Source organism: Phyllobates terribilis, unplaced genomic scaffold (assembly GCF_046119375.1).
Source record: "Phyllobates terribilis strain yellow unplaced genomic scaffold, ASM4611937v1 Scaffold_11__3_contigs__length_659146591, whole genome shotgun sequence".
In the NCBI taxonomy this organism is placed as follows: Eukaryota; Metazoa; Chordata; class Amphibia; order Anura; family Dendrobatidae; genus Phyllobates; species Phyllobates terribilis.
The window spans coordinates 177,456,926-177,484,338 of NW_027362771.1; the positions used below are offsets into that span (position 1 = coordinate 177,456,926).

At 48.5% G+C, this 27,413-nt stretch overlaps 1 protein-coding gene across 1 annotated transcript in view; it reads right to left on the reverse strand.

Moving 5' to 3' along the window:
* Positions 1 to 1,353: 1,353 nt before the first annotated feature.
* Positions 1,354 to 27,413, reverse strand: part of SCAF11 (SR-related CTD associated factor 11) — a 103,198-nt gene continuing 77,138 nt past the window's right edge. Inside the window, exons 11-15 of the mRNA XM_073651845.1 lie at positions 9,804 to 12,899; positions 8,739 to 9,247; positions 4,856 to 5,077; positions 4,225 to 4,344; positions 1,354 to 2,069 (exon numbers count right to left, since the gene is read on the reverse strand). Of these exons, the coding sequence (XP_073507946.1) occupies positions 1,956 to 2,069; positions 4,225 to 4,344; positions 4,856 to 5,077; positions 8,739 to 9,247; positions 9,804 to 12,899 (4,061 nt within the window). The 3' untranslated portion in view covers positions 1,354 to 1,955. The remainder of the gene's footprint in view (positions 2,070 to 4,224; positions 4,345 to 4,855; positions 5,078 to 8,738; positions 9,248 to 9,803; positions 12,900 to 27,413) is intronic.

A 27,413-nucleotide genomic window follows, 5' to 3' on the forward strand; every position in this document is an offset into this window, starting at 1 on the left:
CCATAAACTAACGCACTACTCCAGTGTGTTTTTTTATTTCAGCACTAGAATGGTGCCACTAAGGAAAGTTCCCTGACCTTAGTAATATACTTACCAGCTATCTTTAGCGCTTCCCGGCACCACTCCGATCCCAATCCACCATCTTGTGACCGCAGATATTAACTGACAGGACGTCAGAGGTAACTGCCGCAAGCTCTTAATTTAAGTCCACGAAAGCCTCGTTCTGGCTTTCAAAGTAACCTCATGCTCGCCCAGCAAGTACTGGAGTAATCTGGCAAGTCACAACTAGGAGAAGATAACCAGCGTGGCACCTAGAAAAAACACTTCAGCTGTGAAATAAAAAAAAAAAAGGCTGGAGTGGTACTTTTCTGATGACAGTCCCTTTAAAAGGGAACCTTTCATGTCCCCAAATGCAATTAACCTTCAGATATAGGGTTAAAATACATGTCAATAGTGCTGCAATGCTGTTTACTGAAAGCATGGCTACTAGGAGAAAATGAATTTATTTCCTCCGAATTCAGTGCCCTCTCACAGCACATAGCAAGTGTTGACTGTACGCACGCCCCGGCACCGACCGCTCGATCTGCACAGTTGCGCCAGAGTCAGCTGTCAAAATGTCAGGGTGTGCTTACAGCCGCCGCTCACTGTGTACTGAGCTATGACTGTAGTCACCCTGGGCTTGCCTTTGACTTCTAGCCAGTGGCTATTCCCAGAAGGAATAAAGTTTATTTTCTCCTGTTAACTGCACTTGCAATAAGGTAGTTGGACAGCACTGTAGCGCTATTAATATGCAGATTAACCATAGATCTGCAGGTTAATAGTGTTTGGGAAAATGACAGGTTCCTTTTAAGTGAACCCATGTTAGATCAGAATAGATTTCTGTGGTGATCAGATAAATTCACTTCAACAGTTTGAAGTTCAAGCTGAATGCCCATAATAATGAAATAATTACAGCCATCTGAATTAAGGCCTAATAAGATCTCATCCAAGTCTTTTTTTGCCAAACTGAACAAGCTCAATTTTTTCCTACCTTGAAATAGAAGATATTCCATCCCACTTTATTAAATGAAATCATACCCACCTCTCAAAAACTCTCCTTTTAAAGCATATAGTCCATATCTGGTCTTACATGGGAACTATAAAGAAGCTATATTAAATTTGGAAAGCAATTTTTATCTAAAGAAAAAAAAAAAAAAAAAAAAGAAGTATGAAACTTATTTTTTTCACAACAGTGTTAAAAAGACTTAATATAGGTTGCAGCCTTATTTCAAATGAGACCATATGCGATTTCCGGAAACGGAGGAGAGCAAGCCTATGAGTACATAGAGTACAAATTTCACAAAGGAGAACCCAAACAAGCAGCATATTTATTTATTTGGTGTTTCCATAGATCATGTCCATGTTAAAAATATATATATTTGTTGGACATATTTTGCAGTAGGCATATTGTTATTCTGAAAGTTTATTTCTAAACAGATTCTATATCAAGGTACAGACACCTGCATACATTGGGTACACTTAAAGACCAGTGTGTCCAGTTAGACTATAAAGGAGCCAAGAAAAACATCTCACTAGTATTAATAGAAGAAAACACAATCAAAGATTCTTATGATCAGACTTCTTAACCAACAGATTACATGTACTGTACACACAATAACCAGCTGATAGCCAAGTATGGAGATTAACATCTCTAAGATTACACACATCATTGAGAAGGTCAAAACGCTGTACATTATTATTCATATGTTCACCCTAATAAAACAAAAAATCCATTAAGTCTTTTGCGGGCAAAGGGGTAAAGAGCTCTAAATCAAAAGGTTTCTACATTGAAAAATTATTTATCAAAACCCAGTCTAATCACAGTTGCGACCATTTTTGTGGAGACACTGAAATTGCACTTGGACAATTAATGTAGCAGTCCTTCGTTTACTTTTATTCCAGTGATGGCCTGTGGTTCACAGTTTGTCGTCAGGCCCCTTTTTGCGAGAGTGTTTATATTTATCGACATATGCTTTTACAAGATTTGCCACTTTAGATGAATCTACTTCTCCACTTTTACTGTGACAAACCTAGAAAAAAGCAAAGAAAATCTTTACGATAAAATGCATGTTCAGTCACAGAACTTCTACCATAGACTAGACATACATAATATAAACTATCAATATCTAACAATGAGAAGGAATATTTATTTAAAGAGTAACTAAACCCTCTTACACATTTCATTGCCCTTGTAATAACAAGCAGATTTGTGGGGTCCAAAGTCTTAAGACCCCTACAGATCACTCTCAACCTCCTATTTTCCTACTCCCAGACTCTCTGTCCACCCAAGAGTTGCACAGCTCAGGAGAAAGGAGAACATAGCTCCTGGCTGAGCATGCAAGCAGAGCGGTGTATGGTTACTGTTAAATGAAATGCATCAGTTTCATAGCCTATGCTTTTTATTGAATCCATCCAGACTGTGTGCACTCAGGCAGGAGATCTATAGGTGTGGGAGATTGAGCGATCCGTGGACGTCTCTGGACTCAGATCGATCTGTTTGTAATTGCAAGGGCAATGAAATATGGAAATGTTAGAAATGTTTAGCTACTCTAACAAATCCTTTATCATAGAAGCTTAATTAGGATACAAAGACATAAATGTTGCTTAATACAAGCCACCAGCAATACAGAATTAACAGATGGATGGAAAGGTTAGAGGGACGGTTGAATTGGAGTTTGACAAGTTCAATTTAAGGTGGTGTTTGCTACCGATTCATACTACCCAAACTGTGGGCTTCACACTTGCAGTGAAGCATATCTGTCTCTGAAGATCTATTCTAGAAGGAAACACCTTAGCAAGTATCTAAGTGAAAGAGTCACTAAATACAGAAATAAGTAATAGACCAAAAATGTATTCAAGAGGCAAACAAGATGCCAATACATGTAAAAAAAATGGATTAAGTTATTGTCCAAGAAAAGACATATCATACCAGACAACTAAAATGTAAAAAAGAAACACAACCAGAAAGTAATTAGGTCTGTAACTACTTTCTGATTGTGATTTTTTAAATATTTGGGTAGAATCATCTTTTGGTTTGCGCAAAATATCATCGTTTTTGGCAGAGAATTATACTAAATAGGATCTGTGAGGCCACAAGCAATGTATTACTGATTATTTCAGTGCATATCTGAAGTGCGTTTTACCTGTACAAACAGGCCATTAAACGGCCACCAAACTGGTTACCGGTCGTTTAACCCCTTCACGACCTATAGATACGTAATAGGTCGTGTCCCGGCATTTGATGCTGGCTTTGGCACTGAGCCTGCATCTTTTCCGGCACATGACAGCTGATTTCATCAGCCGACATGTGCCCCTAACAGCCACAGGTGGAATCACGATTCACCTGCCGCTGTTAACATGTTAAATGTCGCTATCATTCTCTGACAGCGGCATTTAACATGATTGTGCCGGAAGCGCATCACAAACCCTGCCCATAGGTGCCCCTGTCACATGATCGTGGGGTGCCGATGGGTTGGCATGACAACAGAGGGTCTGCAGAAGAACCCCGTGCCTGTCATTGCTGATCTGCTATGAACGCTGGCCCATGGCCGACATTCATAAAAGAGGATTTCTGCTGAAACCTTGCTATGTGTAGCACAACCAGACGATCGCAGCTTCAAGTCTCCTAAGGGGACTATTGAACACGAAAAGTAGAAAGAAAAAAAAAGTTTAAAAATATGTAAAAAAAAAAAAAATGTTCAAATCACCCCCCCTTTTGCCCCATTTAAAATAAAATAAAAAAATACAAATATTTGGTATCGCTGCATTCACAATCGCCCGATCAAAATATAAACTAAGTTAATCCGATCGGTAAACAGCGTAATGAGAAAAAAATCAAAACGCCAGAATTACATTTTTTGTTAGAAGGAACATTGTAATAAAATGCAATAACAGGCAATCAAAACATTGTATCAATAAAAATGTCAGCTCTGCGCGCAAAAAATAAGCCCTCACCCAGCCCCAGATCCTGAAAAATGGAGATGCTATGGGTCTCAGAAATTGTGTGTTTCCTCCCCCACCCCCCTCCATGGGAGGAAAAATGGGAAAAAAAAATGGCTCTGGGAAGAAGGGAAGCAAAAAACTAACACACAGAAAAACGGAAAATCCCAAGGTCACGAAGGGGTTAATGCTGCACATTGCGCAGGGTAAAGGCACCCTTAGGCAGCCATCTGATACTCATCTTACCTTGTCTACAGCTTTCTTCACTATCTCTTTATATTCATCCTTTGTGATATCTTTATTTTGATAGTATGGTCTTATAGCCATTTTAACTTCATGTGCTGCCCGCTCCTGAATTTGAATTTTCTAGGATTAAAAATAGAAGTCATTAAAATAAAAAAACATCCCATCATTGAACAGTTAAGCACAGACATGCTGTACATTTTTTTAGGTTATATTTAACAGCATCTGATCAACTTGGCAACAAATCACAATCCTGTACATATTCTTACACAGGGATTCCAAATCATCCCCAGAAGAGCAAATGGATGAGCATGGGCCACAGCTAGCCAGACACATAGGTTGCATATTACATAGTTAGAGGGTATCCAACTGAATGATAATGATGAGAAACAGTAGTTTAACCTGAACAGGAAACTGCAGCATTTTATTGGTAGGGAGTGGGACCTCCAAGCTACACTGGAAACGGTTAGAAAGGGGGCCAACGATTATCCATGCGATATTAGAGCTGATAATTTTACACAAGATTCTCAAAATACAAGACCCGCACGCATCTTCTGTAAATAAGAGGTACAAAATAAATAAAAATAAGAACAAATCTTTGATACAAAATTTGAGAAATCGCAGTTATGCTTACCTTTTCTTTTTTGGAGCTGTCTGCACTGGCTTCCACTGTCACACTTTCCTTTCGAGTGATATATTTTATAGAAGAAGTATATGAATTCTTGCTGTAACCAGATGTTGCCACACTGGCAGAACGTGGTCCTAGATGAACTCCGACTGTTCCTTGGACTGATGCTGGAGCAGGCAAGAGTGGTGCATTTACATTATTACTTACATAGCTAGCACCAGGATTACCCTGTTTAAAAGTTAACATAATATCAAGGATTAAAATAAATAAAACAAACAAACAAACAAGACACAGTGACTAAACTAAAAACCTACTAATCCTTTCCTGAAATTCCCTGGATAACAGTCTGGGCGCTGACTGTATGTGCAGCTGGCATTCGCTTACAGCAGCTTCAATTAGTTGCAGTTTTACCTCTTAGATTCTGGGGTCAATAGCCAATGGCTAGAATGAGGGGGCATCTGTCACCCATTAGCCCCAATACGATCGCGGGTAGCCAAAAAGTACAACTTAAAGGGAACCTGTCAAGCTTTAACCACCCCCCATCCTCAAACTATTAATATGATTGTGCAGCTTATTAAAATATAGACCAGTGGATCCCTTTAAGACTCCAAAGCACTGCACCATCAGCGATAAATCACATTCTGAAGTTGTGTCTAAGTTCACTGAAGTGTGACAATCCACTTCTAACTTCTCAGCCTCAACTGTATTCCCTACATGCAGCACCCTAACCTAGCTGATTGACAGGTCAGTCGCCGTGTACCAGAGCAAACAACTTGTCAATCAGCCAGGTTAGGGTGCTGTTACATGGGAAATAAAGGGTAAGGCAGTTTCAGACCCCTGTAAACTCCATTTATTTATTTATTTTTTACCCTCCACTTGTCGGACCCATTGGCTACCCGCAATTAATAAATAATCTGGCATTGTCAAGTTCGTAGTATCCCGAACCTTTTGCATCATCGCCTTATTCTGTATGGTGGAAGTCAATTTAATGGAAACCCAACATATAAAAAAAAAGTCAGAACCCCCCCCCCATCACATTGCAACATCACAATGGAATTAAAAAGCAAATCCAAACCTTGTATGTATGCCAAAATGGTATTAACAACTACAGTCTTTCGACAAAAAAACAGCTCAATATATAATAAAATAAATGGTAAGACCTTCATATGACTAGGACAATGGAAAAATTAAGTTATGGCTCTTGGAAAGCAAGGATAGTTATTACAAAAGAAAAAAAAAAGGCCTTGTTGGGAAAGGTTTAATAAGGGGTTGCACCGCTATAACTAGGCTGTTGGAAGCAGCCAAAAGGAGCACTGTGGCTAGATAGTATTTTTGTGCAATTTTTCATAGTGCAATAAAATGCAAGGGCAATGTCATACTAACAAAAAATAATTCCATAGTTAAAAGGGAATCTGTCACCACACTTGACCTATCTAAACTATTAATATGGGCATACAGGCTATAGACTGCAGAGAAAAGTCCTACCTGTATGTCTCATATCAGATGCCTTGTTGTTGAGGAATCATCTTATCACTTTATATAAATGTCCTCTTCCAGGCTCTGGGGACACTACTTGGGAGATAACTCTGCCTCCACAGCTTATTTTACATGAAGGTTCCATTAACAAAGGAATCGATAGAAGTAAACACTAGTATTTTGACAGGACAGTCTGTATGATTTTTGCCTGTTACATGAAGTCATTAAACACTGAATCCTACAGGTCTTGAAGAGGACCGATGCAGTTTTTTTTTCTTTAAAATTTGCCATTTGGTTTTAGAGATATGGGCCTTTTCATTTAGTACAACGTTTTTTCAACTCATGATCATCTAGGTCGGTACGATTACGATGATACAAAACATATACTGTTTTTTTTTTTATTTTCATAGTGGCTTAAAGTAAAAATTATTAGGAAAAAAATAAAACAAATTTTGCTTTGTATCAACGGTTTGAGAACCAGAACTTAACATTTCCATTTTGAGATACATACAAAGTTTTCTTAGTGTGTTATTGCACTTTTTGGAGGAAGTGTGGAAACTGCATTTTTTGTCTTCGTTACAGCATTTGCCTTAAGGGGTAAATAAATTTCGATTTTCATAGATTGGACTTTTACAGACCTCTTTACAGCACGATTTTTTTTTTTTTAATATACATATACACAGTGTTTGATTGTACTGCCCGAACGGATATGCCACTGGAATCTCATGACTTCAATGCAGCTGTCAGATTGACTATTGCATGTAAATTGATAAACAGCAGTGATTGGGCCAACTCTGATTGCAGCTGTGCTGCCTGTATAACATAGCGCGCCCCAAAATGTAATAGTAATTCATGGAACAGAAAAGGGCTAAAAGAGTTGTCCAGTATAGACAACCTAACTTCAAGAAAGGTCACCAATATCAAATCTGAGGGGGCCCAAAAACCAGGCAGTCCAATCAGGAGCAGCTGATCTATTAAAGTAAAGGGAAGCCGAGCTGCAGCAGACAAGAACAGCCACTATCCTATCCTGGATAACCCCTATTAAACTCTTACAATTTCAGTATTCTTGAACTTGCACTGCATCTGCAATTTTCCCACAATGACAAATACATTTTAGTCACAAACATTAAAAAAGTAATAATGCCGCAAGCTGGGAAGCAGTTCTAGCTTAGCATTTTCAGCATTTTTACCAGCGTGCTGTACATAAGACAAAGTAAAATTAAAGGGGATATATCACTCAATATTTGATAAGAAAAACCAGAGACTGATTTTTTTTGCTAATTTCATATTTACTGATTGTAGATACTTTTATTCTATTTGCAGTATGTTATTATTAGGTCGAGCATCTTTACTGAGCTACTGTTGTAACAGAATTTAGAGATATGCTTTACTTTAGCTTACATGAACGACAGGGAAGAGACTGCAGAGTTTTCTACACATGCTCCATGATCTGTGAAGAGGTCACTGAGCAGAGAATGGGAGCAGGTGAGCTGTGAACATCAACTTTAAACTACATCTGTCAGTATTATCAACTCTCCTAAGCAGTCTATATGGGCATGTAGCTCATAGGAAGATGAGTAATATGATACCTTCATATCTAGGATTCAAGGTCTTATTTCTGAGAAATCCAAGTTTTTCTTATATGTAAATGAGCTCTTCCAGGCTATAGGCCGGACACTGATCTGCATGGGAATCTGCCTCCAAAGCTTACTATAAATAAAAGAGGGCATTACTAGTGTAATGGTTTCCTGTGTTACTAATGTGATATGTAATGGCTGCTCTCCTGATCTCACTGCAGAGCTGTGTGTGGTTAGAACTGACACATTTGCAGGTTCCTCTGTGCTTTAGCTTCCACAGGCAATCAGTATAATACAGCAAAGCTGTGAGAGCTGCTGTCACTGTTTGTAAGACGACAAAATTCAGTTCTACTGTACTGTGTTAGTTAGATGTGTCAAACTGGTAAAGTCCCCTTTTATTTAAAACAAGGTCTGGAGGCAGATCAATGTCTTGCCCATAGCCTGGAACAGCTCATTTACATTATAAAAAATACAAACGTTTATCTCTGTAATAGGACATCGGATCGCAGATATCAAGGTATCATTTATTAAACTTCCTATTATTTACATGCCCATATAGACGGCTTAGGAGAGTTGATCCTACTGATAATTTGATGCACACTAAGGCATCAATCTAACAAAACAATAGAAATTGTTAAATCAACTGGAAAACAAAAAGATGAGCCATTATTTTGGTCATGATAGTGCTGCAAAGATCACTCCAAGAGTGATCAATAACCCATTAGTTTATAATTCAGCCTGGCCCAAAACGTAACAGAAATGAAGATAGATGTCAGTGTAAGAAACCTGTAGCACATGAAACATAGTAGCACAAGTATAGATAAATAAAAAGGTACCTGCAGTGGTTTTGCATCTTGCTGTGGAGCAATATAACTGCTCTGCTGGGATGGAGGAGGTGGTGGTGGCGGTGGAGGTAATCCCTGAGGCACACTAGATGGTGCAGACATCTGAACTAGAGGTAGTGTTGGGTGGAGATGAATAGGAAGTTGTGGATGAATATTATAAGGATTGTGTTGGATGTTCACCAAGGGAGGGTGGACACCCACTGAATAGGGGAACATATTCAATGGCTGAGGGGGTGGAGCAATATTCATTGGTTGAGGGGGTGGAGCAATATTCATTGGTTGAGGGGGTGGAGCAATATTCATTGGTTGAGGGGGTGGAGCAATATTCATTGGTTGAGGGGGTGGAGCAATATTCATTGGTTGAGGGGGTGGAGCAATATTCATTGGTTGAGGGGGGGCAGCAACTGGTTGCTGCACAACATTCATTTGAGTCTGCACCATGTTGACAGGGACTGGAGTACTTTCATTTTGTTGACTTGCTTGATCTGTAGTGGCTTGATCTGTTTAAAAAAAAAAAAAAAAAAACAACCTAATTTAAAAACGTATTTCTATAAGTTTATTCATGGAAACCACCTACTTGAAAGTCTACAACCAGACTGAGATATTCAAACCACATACAAAACTAGTCTGTCCATATGGGAAAAAACAAACAAAACTAAACTAAATCAAGACTTTACTAGTGGCACAATCTACTGAACTCTGACTTATCTTACAATTCTTAAAGGGAAATCAAGCTCCACTCCACTGCTCTCTCCCCTTTGAAGGTGAGCGGGGACGATTGACATCATGGCTACAGATATCTGCTGTTTTTTTTGTGCATGAGTATTAGTTATTACATACACATCTTATCTGAGCCCGAAGAAATCTAGACAAGCTATCACCAGCCTTGTTCACCTCATGATACAGAGGTGAGTGGAGACAGATTATAGCTTTAACACTTGATTCTAAAAATTAGGAAATACAAGGCATTTGTCGGGTCTCCACAATGCAGCGAGCTACCGTATCTTCAAATCAAGCATATTTTAACCAAAAATATAATCTATTAAATCAACAAACCTTGATCTTGAGACTCTTCTTGTTTAGGCCATACTCCTTCTTGAGAACCTGTGGTGCTCTTTCCCCGTTTTGAGTAGTAGTTTTGTACATCAGCAGGAAGGGTTTTTCGAACAGCCCAACTTGATGCAGAAGACCAACCAGATCGATCGACAGCTGAGTCAAACATATCTTCATATTTAGGTTTATTTTTGCTTTCCAAAAACCTTGAACATTCTGGCACTGGAATAGCCGAATTTCCTGAGTAGGGCTGTCTATTGTTCCAATTATTCTCTTGTTGGTCTCCATAATTAAATCCACCTCTAAAACCCCCTCGACCACGTCCACCACGACTTCTAGGAGAGTTCCAGTCCATGTTTACATTTCTGTTCCATGAATCCCCTGAACCATACTGCCCATCGTCCCAATGGTAACCTCTTCCTCTATTCCCTCCTCTACCTCTGTCACCCCTACTTCTACTCTCTCCCCTTCCCCTAAAATCACCTCTTCCTCTACCTCTGTCTCCTCTTCCTCTGGGATCCCCCCATCCCCGTTCTCCTCCTCCTCTGCCTTCTCCCCTTATCCAGAGATCGCCTCTTCCTCTGCTGTCTGCAGATTTTATCCTTTCTACCACCCAATCAGGGTAATCATTTTTGTTGTCCGGATATGCTTCAGCAGAATCTCTTGCCTCATATTTATCATTTCTGAAATGTTCATGTTTGTCAGGTTCATTTCTTCTATATTTTTCACTTCCCCACGGACTTCTCCAATTTTCATTTGAACGCCGCTCTTTCCATGGTGGGGAACCATAATCTTTTTCACGCCGCTCTTTCCATGGTGGGGAACCACAATCTTTTTCTCGCCGCTCTTTCCATGGTGGGGAACCACAATTTTTTTCTCGCCGCTCTTTCCATGGTGGGGAACCACAATCTTTTTCTCGCCGCTCTTTCCATGGTGGGGAACCACAATCTTTTTCACGCCGCTCTTTCCATGGTGGGGAACCACAATCTTTTTCACGCCGCTCTTTACATGGTGGGGAACCACAATCTTTTTCATTTCTATCAACTGTAACAGTTCTATTTTTGTATCTGGTACGTGATCCAGACCTTGATCGTGATCTGCTTTTAGATCTAGACTGCTTACTTCTAGATCTTGAAAGTCTGTTTCTTGATTGGGAATGTCTGCTCCTAGATCTTGAATGCCTTCTATGGTGTCTGTCTCTGCTCCTCCCTTTCCATTGAGCCCCATGACCACGTTCCCCATCTTTGTCTTTACTGGGTGATCTAGATTTACATTTAATAGGAGAGTCTCTAGCTTTAGAAGGTGACGGGGATCTTGGTCTGTCTTTAACATCATTTTTACTAGGTGACCAGGTTGTTGATGGGGAATGAAATCTAGATTTTCTTGTACGTGATTCTTTTTTGGATGCATCTTCAGTAGGTAATGCTTGCTTTGAAGGAGACACTTTTTTTTCAGCCAAAGTATCGGTTTCAGTTTTAGCAGGTTCAGTAATCTTAACAGATTGCTCAACTTCTGAATCGTTAAGATCACTACACAATGAATCACACTCCATTGCTACTGGTTCATTGTTGTCATCACAGAAAGTCTTCTGATGGTCATTTTTTAAATTTGTTTTTCCATCAGTATCATTTATTTGACCATCCTCTAAAGTAGGACTGCGTAATTCTTCCTTGCATAATATAGTCTCACGAATATCTATAGTATTAGATAATTCCTCAGCAGACTTTGATAATGCCAGTGACTGCTCCGATTGTTCTGTTAATAAAGTAGAGCTTTCTGAACTGTATTGATTGTTTAAGTCAGAAGTCATACTTGTTTTAGCATCTTGGGCCCCAATGCACACTTCCTGGTTTTCTGCCTGCAAGCTTACTTCTAAAACTTTTTCCAGCTCATCTTGTTTGTGCACACTTTTTAAAGACTTATCAGGCCCAAAGTTTTCGATGCTTTCAGGTTTCTGGATACTTTGTTCTTTGTTATCAGGGGATGTTGTGGCACCGTCCAAATCACACTGTTTTACCAACTCGCATGGAAGCATACACTGTGTAGAGCTTGATTCCACACTTTGAAAATGGCTTTCATTTGACTGCAGTTTCACTGGGCTGGGGTGCAAATGATTCTCTGCACTAATCTCAATCTCTTCAGATGTTGGCGAGTCTGGCAAATATTTTATTGGAGACTTTATTTTTGTATGAGATGAAGGCGAAGATGCAGATTCCTCCACATCGCACGGTTCTACTTTATCACATGTCAAAGGTGGCAATTCTGTATCAGAAATGATGTGCTTTTCTGACTGTGGAGAGGAGGAAGACCTGTCTTCATCTGAAACTTTCAGATTCTCAGATAAAGAGGGTTTTGCATCAATGTCCAGCTGACTTTCTGCTGAATTTACACCACTTGTCTCAATTGCAGATTTTTGGAAATCTACATGACTGTCCTCCAAATCAGTCTGACCATTTTTGAAGACTGGTGGAGAGGAGTGTTCTTCATTAAATTGATGCTTATTATGAAAATCAGGACTAGTCGCCCGTTCCTTATCGATAGACTTCACGCTGTTTGCAGATGAGGAATCTAGCAAAACTTTCTCCTCCGAATGTTCAAGAGGAGAGGACATATCTGTATGCTCATAATCTTTTGCAAGGCTATTGTTGGGAGACGGATTAAGTTTATTCAGTTCTGTCTCGGACACATTCTCATCTGACAGTTTACATTTTTTCTCTTGCTCTGCCTCGCTTTCGGAATCATTATCTTTAGATTCAGCTTGATACTGTGTTGCCGAGCAAATTCTTTTTCTAGTCCGAGAGCCCTTCTTAGGAGCTGTTTTTTGTTGTTTCGAAGACTGTTTACCAGAGGGTTCTGATGGGGACGTGTTTGTAGCATTAGTAGTATTATGACCTGATGTATCGTGATCAGAGCTACTGGATTTTGGGGAGCTCTGAAGATTGCTTGTGTCAGATTTGCTATTTCGTGTCGATCTCCGTCTAGTGCTGGATTGTACTGATTTTTTTCTCGTTCCTCTGCTGGTTGATGTGCCAGACGCAGCTTGTTTTTTTTCATTGCCGTCATGTCCACCAGTGTGAGCACACACTCTGGTTAAAGAACCTATAGCCAAATATAAAACAGATGACAATTAAAGGAACACTTACGATAGATACTTGTTATTTTTTTATTTTGTGGCCCTGCTGATGCATGAACAACATCCATTTAGTGGATATAAAAATGAAATTTATTCACAAAGCTAATAAATTTATTGTGTTAAAAAAAAAAAAATTTATATATATATATATATATATATATATATATATATATATATATATATATATATATATATATATATATATATATATATATATATATATATATATATATATATATACACACACATATATACACACAGTGCCTACAAGTAGTATTCAACCCCCTGCAGATTTAGCTGGTTTGATAAGATGCAAATAAGTTAGAGCCTTCAAACTGCAAACGAGAGTAGGTTTTATGAACAGAAGCATAAATCTTACAAACCAAAAAGTTATGTTGCTCAGTTGAATTTTATTAAATTTTAAACATAAAAGTGTGGGTCAATTATTATACAACCCCTATGTTTAATATTTTGTGGAATAACCCTTGTTTGCAATTACAGCTAATAATCGTCTTTTATAAGACCTGATCAGGCCGGCACAGGTCTGTGGAGTTATCTTGGCCCACTCCTCCATGCAGATCTTCTCCAAGTTATCTAGGTTCTTTGGGTGTCTCATGTGGACTTTATTCTTGAGCTCCTTCCACAAGTTTTCAATTGGGTTAAGGTCAGGAGACTGACTAGGCCACTCCAACACCTTGACTTTTTCCCTCTTGAACCAGGCCTTGGTTTTCTTGGCTGTGTGCTTTGGGTCGTTGTGATGAACCTGTAGCCGCCATCTTGGTAATGATAAATCATATCCAGGGATGGCCACACTTCAGCAGCCCCCACCCTTGGGACCTTCTGTTAAAACGTCAACTAGATAGTTTCCCCCCATCCAGGCTCCTGTAAGATAAGAAGCCTACTTAACACTTGAATGCTAGGAGCTTCAAAGACTTCGAGAGGAAACACAGCCAGCAGGGGGGGGTGCTTCGTCTATCTGTACCTGACCATTTGTCCCATAGGACTAGTTTCTTTGTCTGTCACAAGCATGGAGGCATAAGATATAGAAACATGAATAGTACACGCATGTTGCGTGGGATGGGCCAATAAAAAAATATCACGGCGTCCCGGAGCCATTGCGCACACAAGCCTCCGCGGTAGACGTTTGTACGTGCTCTGGAAGCCAAGATATAGCGCGGAGCCATTCCTGAGGACCGTATGGTATCATAATTGATATCAAAAGGTCGGTTACGGCGGCCCGAATCCATGGGAACCCCTGGGGGTATCATGAGACCATCCCAGAAGAAGTTATTGGGTTCCATAGAATTTGGGCTTCTGATCGAAGTTAGACCTGAGGGTGGAGACTGAGCCAGCTGACCTCACCAGCAGTGGGCGGGACGGGGCAGGTAAGATAGCAGGACAGACAAGAGACAAGTCAGTCTTGACCCAAGAGTGGTGTGCTGAACATCTGAGCACCAGCTGAGGCCACCAAGGGGAGGAGCAGTTTGACCATGCGGTGGTAGGCCTCAGCCTGTAACAAAGAACCGTGCCTGCGACCGCAGAATCCTCTCCCTGCGTCACAAGAAAATCAAGAAACCGGTAACTGATATGCTGTGGTGATTCTGTGTGTTGTATTCCATTGTTGTATAGTTTAGCCTGACCTTATACCTGTGTATATTTAGTTGTATATCGTGTATCTAGTGTATTATTATAATCAATTACCTCAAGTAATTGTGGGCCTGCCTGTTATTCTGCATAACGAACGCACGTCCGTGTGAGCTCGGCTCAAGCCAAAAACGCTACCCAGGGTTGGTTCCTGACCCGATATAGGCCCATTCACGGACTGGGCGTATATCTAAAATAGGGACTGGTGGCAGCATACCAACTGGGGATTGGGGAAGGCTGGTAGTGACGGTCGGAGGTTCAGATATATATATTCCTGGCGCGGCCAAGGAAGATATATATACCGCCCTCACTACAGAGGGCCCCGATACCCAGTAGGTTACAGGACAGTCTCCCTGGCGACCGCTTATCCTAGGTGCAGTTCCTTGCCTGACCTGAGGCTAAGAGGGCGCTAGCGAGTTGTGCTGTGTAGTGACGTTACGGTTTAGTGACGTTGAAGGGATAACACACTACCGTGTTCCCTGCGCTGGTTGCAGCTTCCTGGCACTACTTTCTCTAGGTGCAGTACCTTGACTGACCTGAGAGGTAAGGGGGCGCCAGAGAGCTGCACCCACCGGCCGGCTTTCATCACATTGGTGGCAGAGCGGTGGGATTGCAGAATAATAGTGTTGTGGGACCCCTACTCCCAGGCACTAAAGACTGCCAGTGGTAACTTCCACTGCTGGAGTCTTAAGGTCAGCCCAACGTTAGACGGTCAGGCTAAAAGTATAACAAGGTGTGTGCAAACTCAGGGTTGCAGCGGTGTCGGTTACCAAGATGGCAGACGGCACCAGGAGCAAGACCCTGCAGGAGGCTAATGCTACGGTCCGTGTGGCAGGAGGGGAGGACATTGTTACTCATGGCGAGGAGGAGTCCAGCCCGGGCACCTCAGGGAGCCAGTCCCCAGTATACGGTCCCGCAGTGGGCTGCCCACCACCTACCCAGCCCAGCCTGTCCAGATCACAAGCCCTTTTACAAGCGGCTATGGCAAGTCTCCAGTCTCATCGCGATGCCGTCTACAAAACCCTCCTGGCAGCATCAGAGAAGGCAGCGGAGGAGGAGCGCGAAGCTGCAGAGCGCCGGGAGGCTGCGGAGCGTGAAGCTGCAGAGCGCCGGGAGGCTGCGGAGCGTGCAGAGCGAGCTGCGGAGCGCCAGCACCAACTGGACCTGGCCCAGCGGGGGCTTCCGCTAGAGCAACCAACCCATCAGGAGACCAAGTCGTCCAAAGTCCGAGCTGAGGACTTCCCTCTACTGGAGAAGGATGGGGACCTGGACTCCTTTCTGGTGGCATTTGAACGGACCTGTCTTCAGCACCATCTGGCCCGGGATCAGTGGGCCAGATACCTGACCCCCCGTTTGAGGAGTAAGTCCCTGGATGCCTTGGGGGACTTACCTGCCGGGGAGGTACAGAACTACGACTGCATCAAGCGGGCCCTGATCCGGCAGTACAACCTCACTCCCGAGTCGTACCGCCAGAAGTTCCGGAGCCTGCTGCGTGGCCCCAAGGACACCTGGACCGATCATATGCGGGCGCTGTTGAGAGCCGCAGAGCACTGGACCTCGGGTCTAGCGCTTACTACCCGCCAGGAGGTCCAGGAACTGTTCGTCACGGAGCAGTTCTTGTGGAACTGCCCAGAGGACCTCCGACAGTTCCTCCGTGACCGAAAACCAACAGGGGCTTCTGCTACAGCCGCCCTGGCAGACGAGTATGCCAATAACAGGGCGCCTGAGCTGAAGAAGTCTGCCAGCAGCACCTGGAGAGGGGGTAAGCCCAGTCATGCCCCTGTTTCCCCGGCCCCTAGAACACAAGGGGTGTATCCCCCTGTTGCCCTCTCCAGGCAAGGACCAGACGTAAGACGTTGTCATCTATGCAACAAACCAGGACACTTTAGGGCTGAGTGTCCCCAGCGCCAAAAGACCCCATCCCAGTCCCAGAGAGCGCCCAATGTTTTGTGTGTGGGAGGGGGTGGTGGTAGGTCCCTGGACAACATCCAACCCGTCACCATAGGCCGTTCTGCGGTCATGGGACTGCGGGACACGGGCGCTGAACGAACACTGGTACGGCCTGAGGTGGTGTCCCCCCAGGACTTGGTACCAGGAAAGACTCTTTCCGTCTCCGGGGTTGGAGGCGTGGAGCCGGCACTTCCCGTTGCCATGGTGTATTTGGACTGGGGTGCCGGAAGGGGGATGCGGGAGGTGGGAGTAACGCCAAATATTCCCGCAAATGTTTTATTAGGGACCGACTTGGGGCGTCTAGTATCGCAGTATGTACCCTCTGAACCCCCAAGTTCGGCCCCCCAAGAGTGTATTGATTTGTCTGCTGCTAATGCCAACCATGTTGTATGTAGTGTGTGTCCTGCTGAGGAGGAGGGAGTGAAACCTGAGGGTAACACCTGCACAGACACAACACAAACAGGGTTAGTGAAAGCAGGTGGGGAGTGTGGGGATGCCCGCAGAGGTGCTCAGCCGGCGTGCCGTGACCTCTTGTCCTCCGGTGAGGGAGGGGGCGGGCAGGATTCTGTAGAGGGAAGCTCAGGGATGGAGAGGGGGGCAGCTACCGGCAGTGTAGGGCTCCCAGGGGTATCCAGGCTGCTGAGTATAGGCCCACTGCAGGGGGAGGAACAGGCCATGGGAGGTGGGGGTGTCCCAAGAGAGGAGCCGCCAGGTAAGACCCCAGGGCAGGAGTTCCCCACATCCGAGATGTCCAAAGGCCTAGGAAGCCTGCCTGATCGGGCGGCTTGGTCAGAAACAGAGGGGAAGCAGGCACTACCCACGGTCACAGCGGTCATAGCCGCTGTCACCAGGAGTGGGAGCGCCGGAGCCCAAGGAGCCTTGCAGAGGTCCGACGGCTTCCCCACTTCTGACCAAGTGTCTGCCGGGTCAGACAGCGGCCAGGTGACATGCCCGGAGGGGCTGACAGAGGATGTGGCAGTTTCGTCGATTCTGGCCACATCAAGTCAGGAATTTCAGGCTGCGTTGGAAGCAGACGACAGCCTGAAAGCTCTCAAGGAACAGGCGGCACAGCCTCCCATGGAGTCAGACTGCGAGCGGGTGGTCTGGGACCAGGGACGGCTGTACCGGGTAACGGTCCAGCAGGGTTCACCGGAGGCGTGGCCCAGGGACCGACAGTTAGTGGTACCCTATCCGTTCAGGGCGGAATTGTTGCGGATCGCACACGAGATTCCGATGGCCGGACACCTAGGGATCGCTAAAACCAAGGCCAGGATAGCTCAGCATTTCTACTGGCCTGGGATGGGAGCCGCGGTGGGTGCCTACTGCCGTTCGTGTGACACCTGTCAGAGGGTGGGGAAGGCGGGGCCGCGCCCCAAAGCCCCACTGGTAACTCTGCCAATCATCGAAGAGCCTTTCTCGAGGGTTGCTGTGGATCTTATTGGACCTCTGTCCACTCCCAGCCACTCCGGGAAATGCTTCATACTCACGGTAGTGGACTATGCCACCCGGTACCCGGAAGCGGTAGCTTTGTCGTCCATTCGGGCCGACAAGGTGGCTACCGCCTTACTGGAGATCTTCTCCAGAGTGGGTTTCCCCCAAGAAATGCTCACCGACCGAGGGACCCAGTTCATGTCGCGGCTGATGGAGTCCCTCTGTAAGCAAATGCAGGTGCAACATCTGGTGGCCAGCCCGTATCACCCACAGACTAATGGCCTGTGTGAGCGGTTCAATGGCACCTTAAAGCAGATGCTTAAGATGTTGGTCGACTCCCACGGGAGAGACTGGGAGCGTTACCTCCCACACCTCCTATTTGCTTACCGGGAGGTTCCGCAGGCCTCAACGGGGTTCTCCCCCTTTGAGCTCCTGTACGGGCGACGGGTACGGGGCCCCCTGGCTCTGGTGAAGGAAGCATGGGAAGGGGATTTGGCCACCCCCGAGGTGTCGGTCATCGAGTATGTCGTGCGCCACCGGGACAGGATGATGGCCTTGGCAAAGCTGGTGCAGGACAATATGGCCCAGGCCCAGGCCGACCAGAAGCGGTGGTACGACCAGAATGCTTGTGAGAGGACCTACCAGGTGGGTCAAAAGGTGTGGGTACTGGTCCCCGTACCACAGAACAAGCTTCAGGCAGCCTGGGAAGGTCCCTACTTCGTGCACCAGAAACTCAATGCCGTCACCTATCTGGTCACCCTGGATCACGCCCGTGGAAGGAGGAAGGCCTTCCACGTGAACATGATGAAGGCTCATCATGAGCGGGAAGCGACTGCCCACCCAGTGTGCAACCTTCCCGAGGAAGGAGAGGTAGAAACCCTCCTGGATCTGCTCACCCAAGCCAAGGCGGGTGGGTCCATCGAGGATGTGGGGGTTGGCCACCAGCTCACGGAGGACCAACGGTCCCAGCTGGGGACCACCCTGCACCCCTTCCGGGGGCTGTTCAGCAGCCTGCCCGGAAGGACTGAGATGGCTGTCCACGACGTGGACACTGGCGATCACCCGCCGATCCGGCGTTCAGCATATCGGGTCTCTTTCGAGGTGCAGGGAAACATGCGCCAAGAGATAGACGAGATGCTGAAGCTGGGGGTGATCCAGGCATCCAGCAGCGCGTGGGCCTCGCCTGTAGTCCTCGTACCAAAGAAGGACCGAACTACACGGTTCTGCGTGGACTACCGGGGGCTCAACGCTGTAACGGCCACCGATGCGTTCCCCATACCACGCATCGATGACCTGCTCGATCGGATGGCCGGGGCTAAGTACCTGACCATCATGGATCTGAGCCGGGGGTACTGGCAGATTCCTCTGACCCCCGCGGCAAGGGAACGCTCTGCCTTTATCACCCCTTTTGGACTGTACGAGTCCACAGTGATGCCATTCGGCATGAAGAATGCCCCTGCCACTTTTCAGCGGATGGTCAATACGCTGCTTGAGGGACTTGAAGGGTACGCGGCTGCGTACTTGGACGATATTGCAGTCTTCAGTCCCACTTGGGAGGATCACCTAGAGCACCTGCGGCAGGTGCTCGGTCGGATCCACCGGGCAGGCTTGACCATCAAGCCGGAAAAGTGCCAGCTGGGCATGAGTGAGGTCCTCTACCTGGGTCACCGGGTAGGCGGGGGGGTTCTGAAGCCAGAACCGGGGAAAGTGGATGCCATCGCATCCTGGCCCACTCCTAGGACCAAAAAGCAGGTGATGTCCTTCTTGGGGACCGCCGGGTACTATAGGAGGTTCGTCCCACACTATAGCACCCTGGCCAAGCCCCTGACGGACCTCACCAAGAAGAAGCTGCCCGTCGCAGTCGACTGGACAGTCGCCTGCGAGACAGCTTTCGGGGCACTCAAGGCCGCCCTAAGTAGCTCCCCTGTACTGCAAGCTGCCGACTTCGACCGGCCGTTTGTGGTACAGACCGACGCCAGTGACTTTGGCCTCGGTGCTGTGCTAAGTCAGGTCAACACGACAGGCCAGGAACATCCTGTCTTGTACCTGAGCAGGAAGCTACTGCCCCGGGAGGTGGCTTACTCCACGGTGGAAAAAGAATGCCTGGCAATTGTATGGGCCCTGCAGCGTCTGCAGCCCTACTTGTACGGGAGCCATTTCACCGTGGAGACGGACCACAACCCCCTCAGCTGGTTACACACGGTCTCTGGGTCGAATGGCAGGTTGCTACGCTGGAGCCTCGCTCTCCAGCAGTACCACTTCTCCATTCGCCACAGAAGAGGCCGTGACCACGGTAACGCTGACGGGTTATCCCGGCAAGGGGAGGGTGCAGAAGGACGCACGGGGGAACACAGGAATGTGCTACCCCCTCGCGCCCTCGTATAGGGGGAGGTGTGATGAACCTGTAGCCGCCATCTTGGTAATGATAAATCATATCCAGGGATGGCCACACTTCAGCAGCCCCCACCCTTGGGACCTTCTGTTAAAACGTCAACTAGATAGTTTCCCCCCATCCAGGCTCCTGTAAGATAAGAAGCCTACTTAACACTTGAATGCTAGGAGCTTCAAAGACTTCGAGAGGAAACACAGCCAGCAGGGGGGGGTGCTTCGTCTATCTGTACCTGACCATTTGTCCCATAGGACTAGTTTCTTTGTCTGTCACAAGCATGGAGGCATAAGATATAGAAACATGAATAGTACACGCATGTTGCGTGGGATGGGCCAATAAAAAAATATCACGGCGTCCCGGAGCCATTGCGCACACAAGCCTCCGCGGTAGACGTTTGTACGTGCTCTGGAAGCCAAGATATAGCGCGGAGCCATTCCTGAGGACCGTATGGTATCATAATTGATATCAAAAGGTCGGTTACGGCGGCCCGAATCCATGGGAACCCCTGGGGGTATCATGAGACCATCCCAGAAGAAGTTATTGGGTTCCATAGAATTTGGGCTTCTGATCGAAGTTAGACCTGAGGGTGGAGACTGAGCCAGCTGACCTCACCAGCAGTGGGCGGGACGGGGCAGGTAAGATAGCAGGACAGACAAGAGACAAGTCAGTCTTGACCCAAGAGTGGTGTGCTGAACATCTGAGCACCAGCTGAGGCCACCAAGGGGAGGAGCAGTTTGACCATGCGGTGGTAGGCCTCAGCCTGTAACAAAGAACCGTGCCTGCGACCGCAGAATCCTCTCCCTGCGTCACAAGAAAATCAAGAAACCGGTAACTGATATGCTGTGGTGATTCTGTGTGTTGTATTCCATTGTTGTATAGTTTAGCCTGACCTTATACCTGTGTATATTTAGTTGTATATCGTGTATCTAGTGTATTATTATAATCAATTACCTCAAGTAATTGTGGGCCTGCCTGTTATTCTGCATAACGAACGCACGTCCGTGTGAGCTCGGCTCAAGCCAAAAACGCTACCCAGGGTTGGTTCCTGACCCGATATAGGCCCATTCACGGACTGGGCGTATATCTAAAATAGGGACTGGTGGCAGCATACCAACTGGGGATTGGGGAAGGCTGGTAGTGACGGTCGGAGGTTCAGATATATATATTCCTGGCGCGGCCAAGGAAGATATATATACCGCCCTCACTACAGAGGGCCCCGATACCCAGTAGGTTACAGGACAGTCTCCCTGGCGACCGCTTATCCTAGGTGCAGTTCCTTGCCTGACCTGAGGCTAAGAGGGCGCTAGCGAGTTGTGCTGTGTAGTGACGTTACGGTTTAGTGACGTTGAAGGGATAACACACTACCGTGTTCCCTGCGCTGGTTGCAGCTTCCTGGCACTACTTTCTCTAGGTGCAGTACCTTGACTGACCTGAGAGGTAAGGGGGCGCCAGAGAGCTGCACCCACCGGCCGGCTTTCATCACATTGGTGGCAGAGCGGTGGGATTGCAGAATAATAGTGTTGTGGGACCCCTACTCCCAGGCACTAAAGACTGCCAGTGGTAACTTCCACTGCTGGAGTCTTAAGGTCAGCCCAACGTTAGACGGTCAGGCTAAAAGTATAACAAGGTGTGTGCAAACTCAGGGTTGCAGCGGTGTCGGTTACCAAGATGGCAGACGGCATCAGGAGCAAGACCCTGCAGGAGGCTAATGCTACGGTCCGTGTGGCAGGAGGGGAGGACATTGTTACTCATGGCGAGGAGGAGTCCAGCCCGGGCACCTCAGGGAGCCAGTCCCCAGTATACGGTCCCGCAGTGGGCTGCCCACCACCTACCCAGCCCAGCCTGTCCAGATCACAAGCCCTTTTACAAGCGGCTATGGCAAGTCTCCAGTCTCATCGCGATGCCGTCTACAAAACCCTCCTGGCAGCATCAGAGAAGGCAGCGGAGGAGGAGCGCGAAGCTGCAGAGCGCCGGGAGGCTGCGGAGCGTGAAGCTGCAGAGCGCCGGGAGGCTGCGGAGCGTGCAGAGCGAGCTGCGGAGCGCCAGCACCAACTGGACCTGGCCCAGCGGGGGCTTCCGCTAGAGCAACCAACCCATCAGGAGACCAAGTCGTCCAAAGTCCGAGCTGAGGACTTCCCTCTACTGGAGAAGGATGGGGACCTGGACTCCTTTCTGGTGGCATTTGAACGGACCTGTCTTCAGCACCATCTGGCCCGGGATCAGTGGGCCAGATACCTGACCCCCCGTTTGAGGAGTAAGTCCCTGGATGCCTTGGGGGACTTACCTGCCGGGGAGGTACAGAACTACGACTGCATCAAGCGGGCCCTGATCCGGCAGTACAACCTCACTCCCGAGTCGTACCGCCAGAAGTTCCGGAGCCTGCTGCGTGGCCCCAAGGACACCTGGACCGATCATATGCGGGCGCTGTTGAGAGCCGCAGAGCACTGGACCTCGGGTCTAGCGCTTACTACCCGCCAGGAGGTCCAGGAACTGTTCGTCACGGAGCAGTTCTTGTGGAACTGCCCAGAGGACCTCCGACAGTTCCTCCGTGACCGAAAACCAACAGGGGCTTCTGCTACAGCCGCCCTGGCAGACGAGTATGCCAATAACAGGGCGCCTGAGCTGAAGAAGTCTGCCAGCAGCACCTGGAGAGGGGGTAAGCCCAGTCATGCCCCTGTTTCCCCGGCCCCTAGAACACAAGGGGTGTATCCCCCTGTTGCCCTCTCCAGGCAAGGACCAGACGTAAGACGTTGTCATCTATGCAACAAACCAGGACACTTTAGGGCTGAGTGTCCCCAGCGCCAAAAGACCCCATCCCAGTCCCAGAGAGCGCCCAATGTTTTGTGTGTGGGAGGGGGTGGTGGTAGGTCCCTGGACAACATCCAACCCGTCACCATAGGCCGTTCTGCGGTCATGGGACTGCGGGACACGGGCGCTGAACGAACACTGGTACGGCCTGAGGTGGTGTCCCCCCAGGACTTGGTACCAGGAAAGACTCTTTCCGTCTCCGGGGTTGGAGGCGTGGAGCCGGCACTTCCCGTTGCCATGGTGTATTTGGACTGGGGTGCCGGAAGGGGGATGCGGGAGGTGGGAGTAACGCCAAATATTCCCGCAAATGTTTTATTAGGGACCGACTTGGGGCGTCTAGTATCGCAGTATGTACCCTCTGAACCCCCAAGTTCGGCCCCCCAAGAGTGTATTGATTTGTCTGCTGCTAATGCCAACCATGTTGTATGTAGTGTGTGTCCTGCTGAGGAGGAGGGAGTGAAACCTGAGGGTAACACCTGCACAGACACAACACAAACAGGGTTAGTGAAAGCAGGTGGGGAGTGTGGGGATGCCCGCAGAGGTGCTCAGCCGGCGTGCCGTGACCTCTTGTCCTCCGGTGAGGGAGGGGGCGGGCAGGATTCTGTAGAGGGAAGCTCAGGGATGGAGAGGGGGGCAGCTACCGGCAGTGTAGGGCTCCCAGGGGTATCCAGGCTGCTGAGTATAGGCCCACTGCAGGGGGAGGAACAGGCCATGGGAGGTGGGGGTGTCCCAAGAGAGGAGCCGCCAGGTAAGACCCCAGGGCAGGAGTTCCCCACATCCGAGATGTCCAAAGGCCTAGGAAGCCTGCCTGATCGGGCGGCTTGGTCAGAAACAGAGGGGAAGCAGGCACTACCCACGGTCACAGCGGTCATAGCCGCTGTCACCAGGAGTGGGAGCGCCGGAGCCCAAGGAGCCTTGCAGAGGTCCGACGGCTTCCCCACTTCTGACCAAGTGTCTGCCGGGTCAGACAGCGGCCAGGTGACATGCCCGGAGGGGCTGACAGAGGATGTGGCAGTTTCGTCGATTCTGGCCACATCAAGTCAGGAATTTCAGGCTGCGTTGGAAGCAGACGACAGCCTGAAAGCTCTCAAGGAACAGGCGGCACAGCCTCCCATGGAGTCAGACTGCGAGCGGGTGGTCTGGGACCAGGGACGGCTGTACCGGGTAACGGTCCAGCAGGGTTCACCGGAGGCGTGGCCCAGGGACCGACAGTTAGTGGTACCCTATCCGTTCAGGGCGGAATTGTTGCGGATCGCACACGAGATTCCGATGGCCGGACACCTAGGGATCGCTAAAACCAAGGCCAGGATAGCTCAGCATTTCTACTGGCCTGGGATGGGAGCCGCGGTGGGTGCCTACTGCCGTTCGTGTGACACCTGTCAGAGGGTGGGGAAGGCGGGGCCGCGCCCCAAAGCCCCACTGGTAACTCTGCCAATCATCGAAGAGCCTTTCTCGAGGGTTGCTGTGGATCTTATTGGACCTCTGTCCACTCCCAGCCACTCCGGGAAATGCTTCATACTCACGGTAGTGGACTATGCCACCCGGTACCCGGAAGCGGTAGCTTTGTCGTCCATTCGGGCCGACAAGGTGGCTACCGCCTTACTGGAGATCTTCTCCAGAGTGGGTTTCCCCCAAGAAATGCTCACCGACCGAGGGACCCAGTTCATGTCGCGGCTGATGGAGTCCCTCTGTAAGCAAATGCAGGTGCAACATCTGGTGGCCAGCCCGTATCACCCACAGACTAATGGCCTGTGTGAGCGGTTCAATGGCACCTTAAAGCAGATGCTTAAGATGTTGGTCGACTCCCACGGGAGAGACTGGGAGCGTTACCTCCCACACCTCCTATTTGCTTACCGGGAGGTTCCGCAGGCCTCAACGGGGTTCTCCCCCTTTGAGCTCCTGTACGGGCGACGGGTACGGGGCCCCCTGGCTCTGGTGAAGGAAGCATGGGAAGGGGATTTGGCCACCCCCGAGGTGTCGGTCATCGAGTATGTCGTGCGCCACCGGGACAGGATGATGGCCTTGGCAAAGCTGGTGCAGGACAATATGGCCCAGGCCCAGGCCGACCAGAAGCGGTGGTACGACCAGAATGCTTGTGAGAGGACCTACCAGGTGGGTCAAAAGGTGTGGGTACTGGTCCCCGTACCACAGAACAAGCTTCAGGCAGCCTGGGAAGGTCCCTACTTCGTGCACCAGAAACTCAATGCCGTCACCTATCTGGTCACCCTGGATCACGCCCGTGGAAGGAGGAAGGCCTTCCACGTGAACATGATGAAGGCTCATCATGAGCGGGAAGCGACTGCCCACCCAGTGTGCAACCTTCCCGAGGAAGGAGAGGTAGAAACCCTCCTGGATCTGCTCACCCAAGCCAAGGCGGGTGGGTCCATCGAGGATGTGGGGGTTGGCCACCAGCTCACGGAGGACCAACGGTCCCAGCTGGGGACCACCCTGCACCCCTTCCGGGGGCTGTTCAGCAGCCTGCCCGGAAGGACTGAGATGGCTGTCCACGACGTGGACACTGGCGATCACCCGCCGATCCGGCGTTCAGCATATCGGGTCTCTTTCGAGGTGCAGGGAAACATGCGCCAAGAGATAGACGAGATGCTGAAGCTGGGGGTGATCCAGGCATCCAGCAGCGCGTGGGCCTCGCCTGTAGTCCTCGTACCAAAGAAGGACCGAACTACACGGTTCTGCGTGGACTACCGGGGGCTCAACGCTGTAACGGCCACCGATGCGTTCCCCATACCACGCATCGATGACCTGCTCGATCGGATGGCCGGGGCTAAGTACCTGACCATCATGGATCTGAGCCGGGGGTACTGGCAGATTCCTCTGACCCCCGCGGCAAGGGAACGCTCTGCCTTTATCACCCCTTTTGGACTGTACGAGTCCACAGTGATGCCATTCGGCATGAAGAATGCCCCTGCCACTTTTCAGCGGATGGTCAATACGCTGCTTGAGGGACTTGAAGGGTACGCGGCTGCGTACTTGGACGATATTGCAGTCTTCAGTCCCACTTGGGAGGATCACCTAGAGCACCTGCGGCAGGTGCTCGGTCGGATCCACCGGGCAGGCTTGACCATCAAGCCGGAAAAGTGCCAGCTGGGCATGAGTGAGGTCCTCTACCTGGGTCACCGGGTAGGCGGGGGGGTTCTGAAGCCAGAACCGGGGAAAGTGGATGCCATCGCATCCTGGCCCACTCCTAGGACCAAAAAGCAGGTGATGTCCTTCTTGGGGACCGCCGGGTACTATAGGAGGTTCGTCCCACACTATAGCACCCTGGCCAAGCCCCTGACGGACCTCACCAAGAAGAAGCTGCCCGTCGCAGTCGACTGGACAGTCGCCTGCGAGACAGCTTTCGGGGCACTCAAGGCCGCCCTAAGTAGCTCCCCTGTACTGCAAGCTGCCGACTTCGACCGGCCGTTTGTGGTACAGACCGACGCCAGTGACTTTGGCCTCGGTGCTGTGCTAAGTCAGGTCAACACGACAGGCCAGGAACATCCTGTCTTGTACCTGAGCAGGAAGCTACTGCCCCGGGAGGTGGCTTACTCCACGGTGGAAAAAGAATGCCTGGCAATTGTATGGGCCCTGCAGCGTCTGCAGCCCTACTTGTACGGGAGCCATTTCACCGTGGAGACGGACCACAACCCCCTCAGCTGGTTACACACGGTCTCTGGGTCGAATGGCAGGTTGCTACGCTGGAGCCTCGCTCTCCAGCAGTACCACTTCTCCATTCGCCACAGAAGAGGCCGTGACCACGGTAACGCTGACGGGTTATCCCGGCAAGGGGAGGGTGCAGAAGGACGCACGGGGGAACACAGGAATGTGCTACCCCCTCGCGCCCTCGTATAGGGGGAGGTGTGATGAACCTGTAGCCGCCATCTTGGTAATGATAAATCATATCCAGGGATGGCCACACTTCAGCAGCCCCCACCCTTGGGACCTTCTGTTAAAACGTCAACTAGATAGTTTCCCCCCATCCAGGCTCCTGTAAGATAAGAAGCCTACTTAACACTTGAATGCTAGGAGCTTCAAAGACTTCGAGAGGAAACACAGCCAGCAGGGGGGGGTGCTTCGTCTATCTGTACCTGACCATTTGTCCCATAGGACTAGTTTCTTTGTCTGTCACAAGCATGGAGGCATAAGATATAGAAACATGAATAGTACACGCATGTTGCGTGGGATGGGCCAATAAAAAAATATCACGGCGTCCCGGAGCCATTGCGCACACAAGCCTCCGCGGTAGACGTTTGTACGT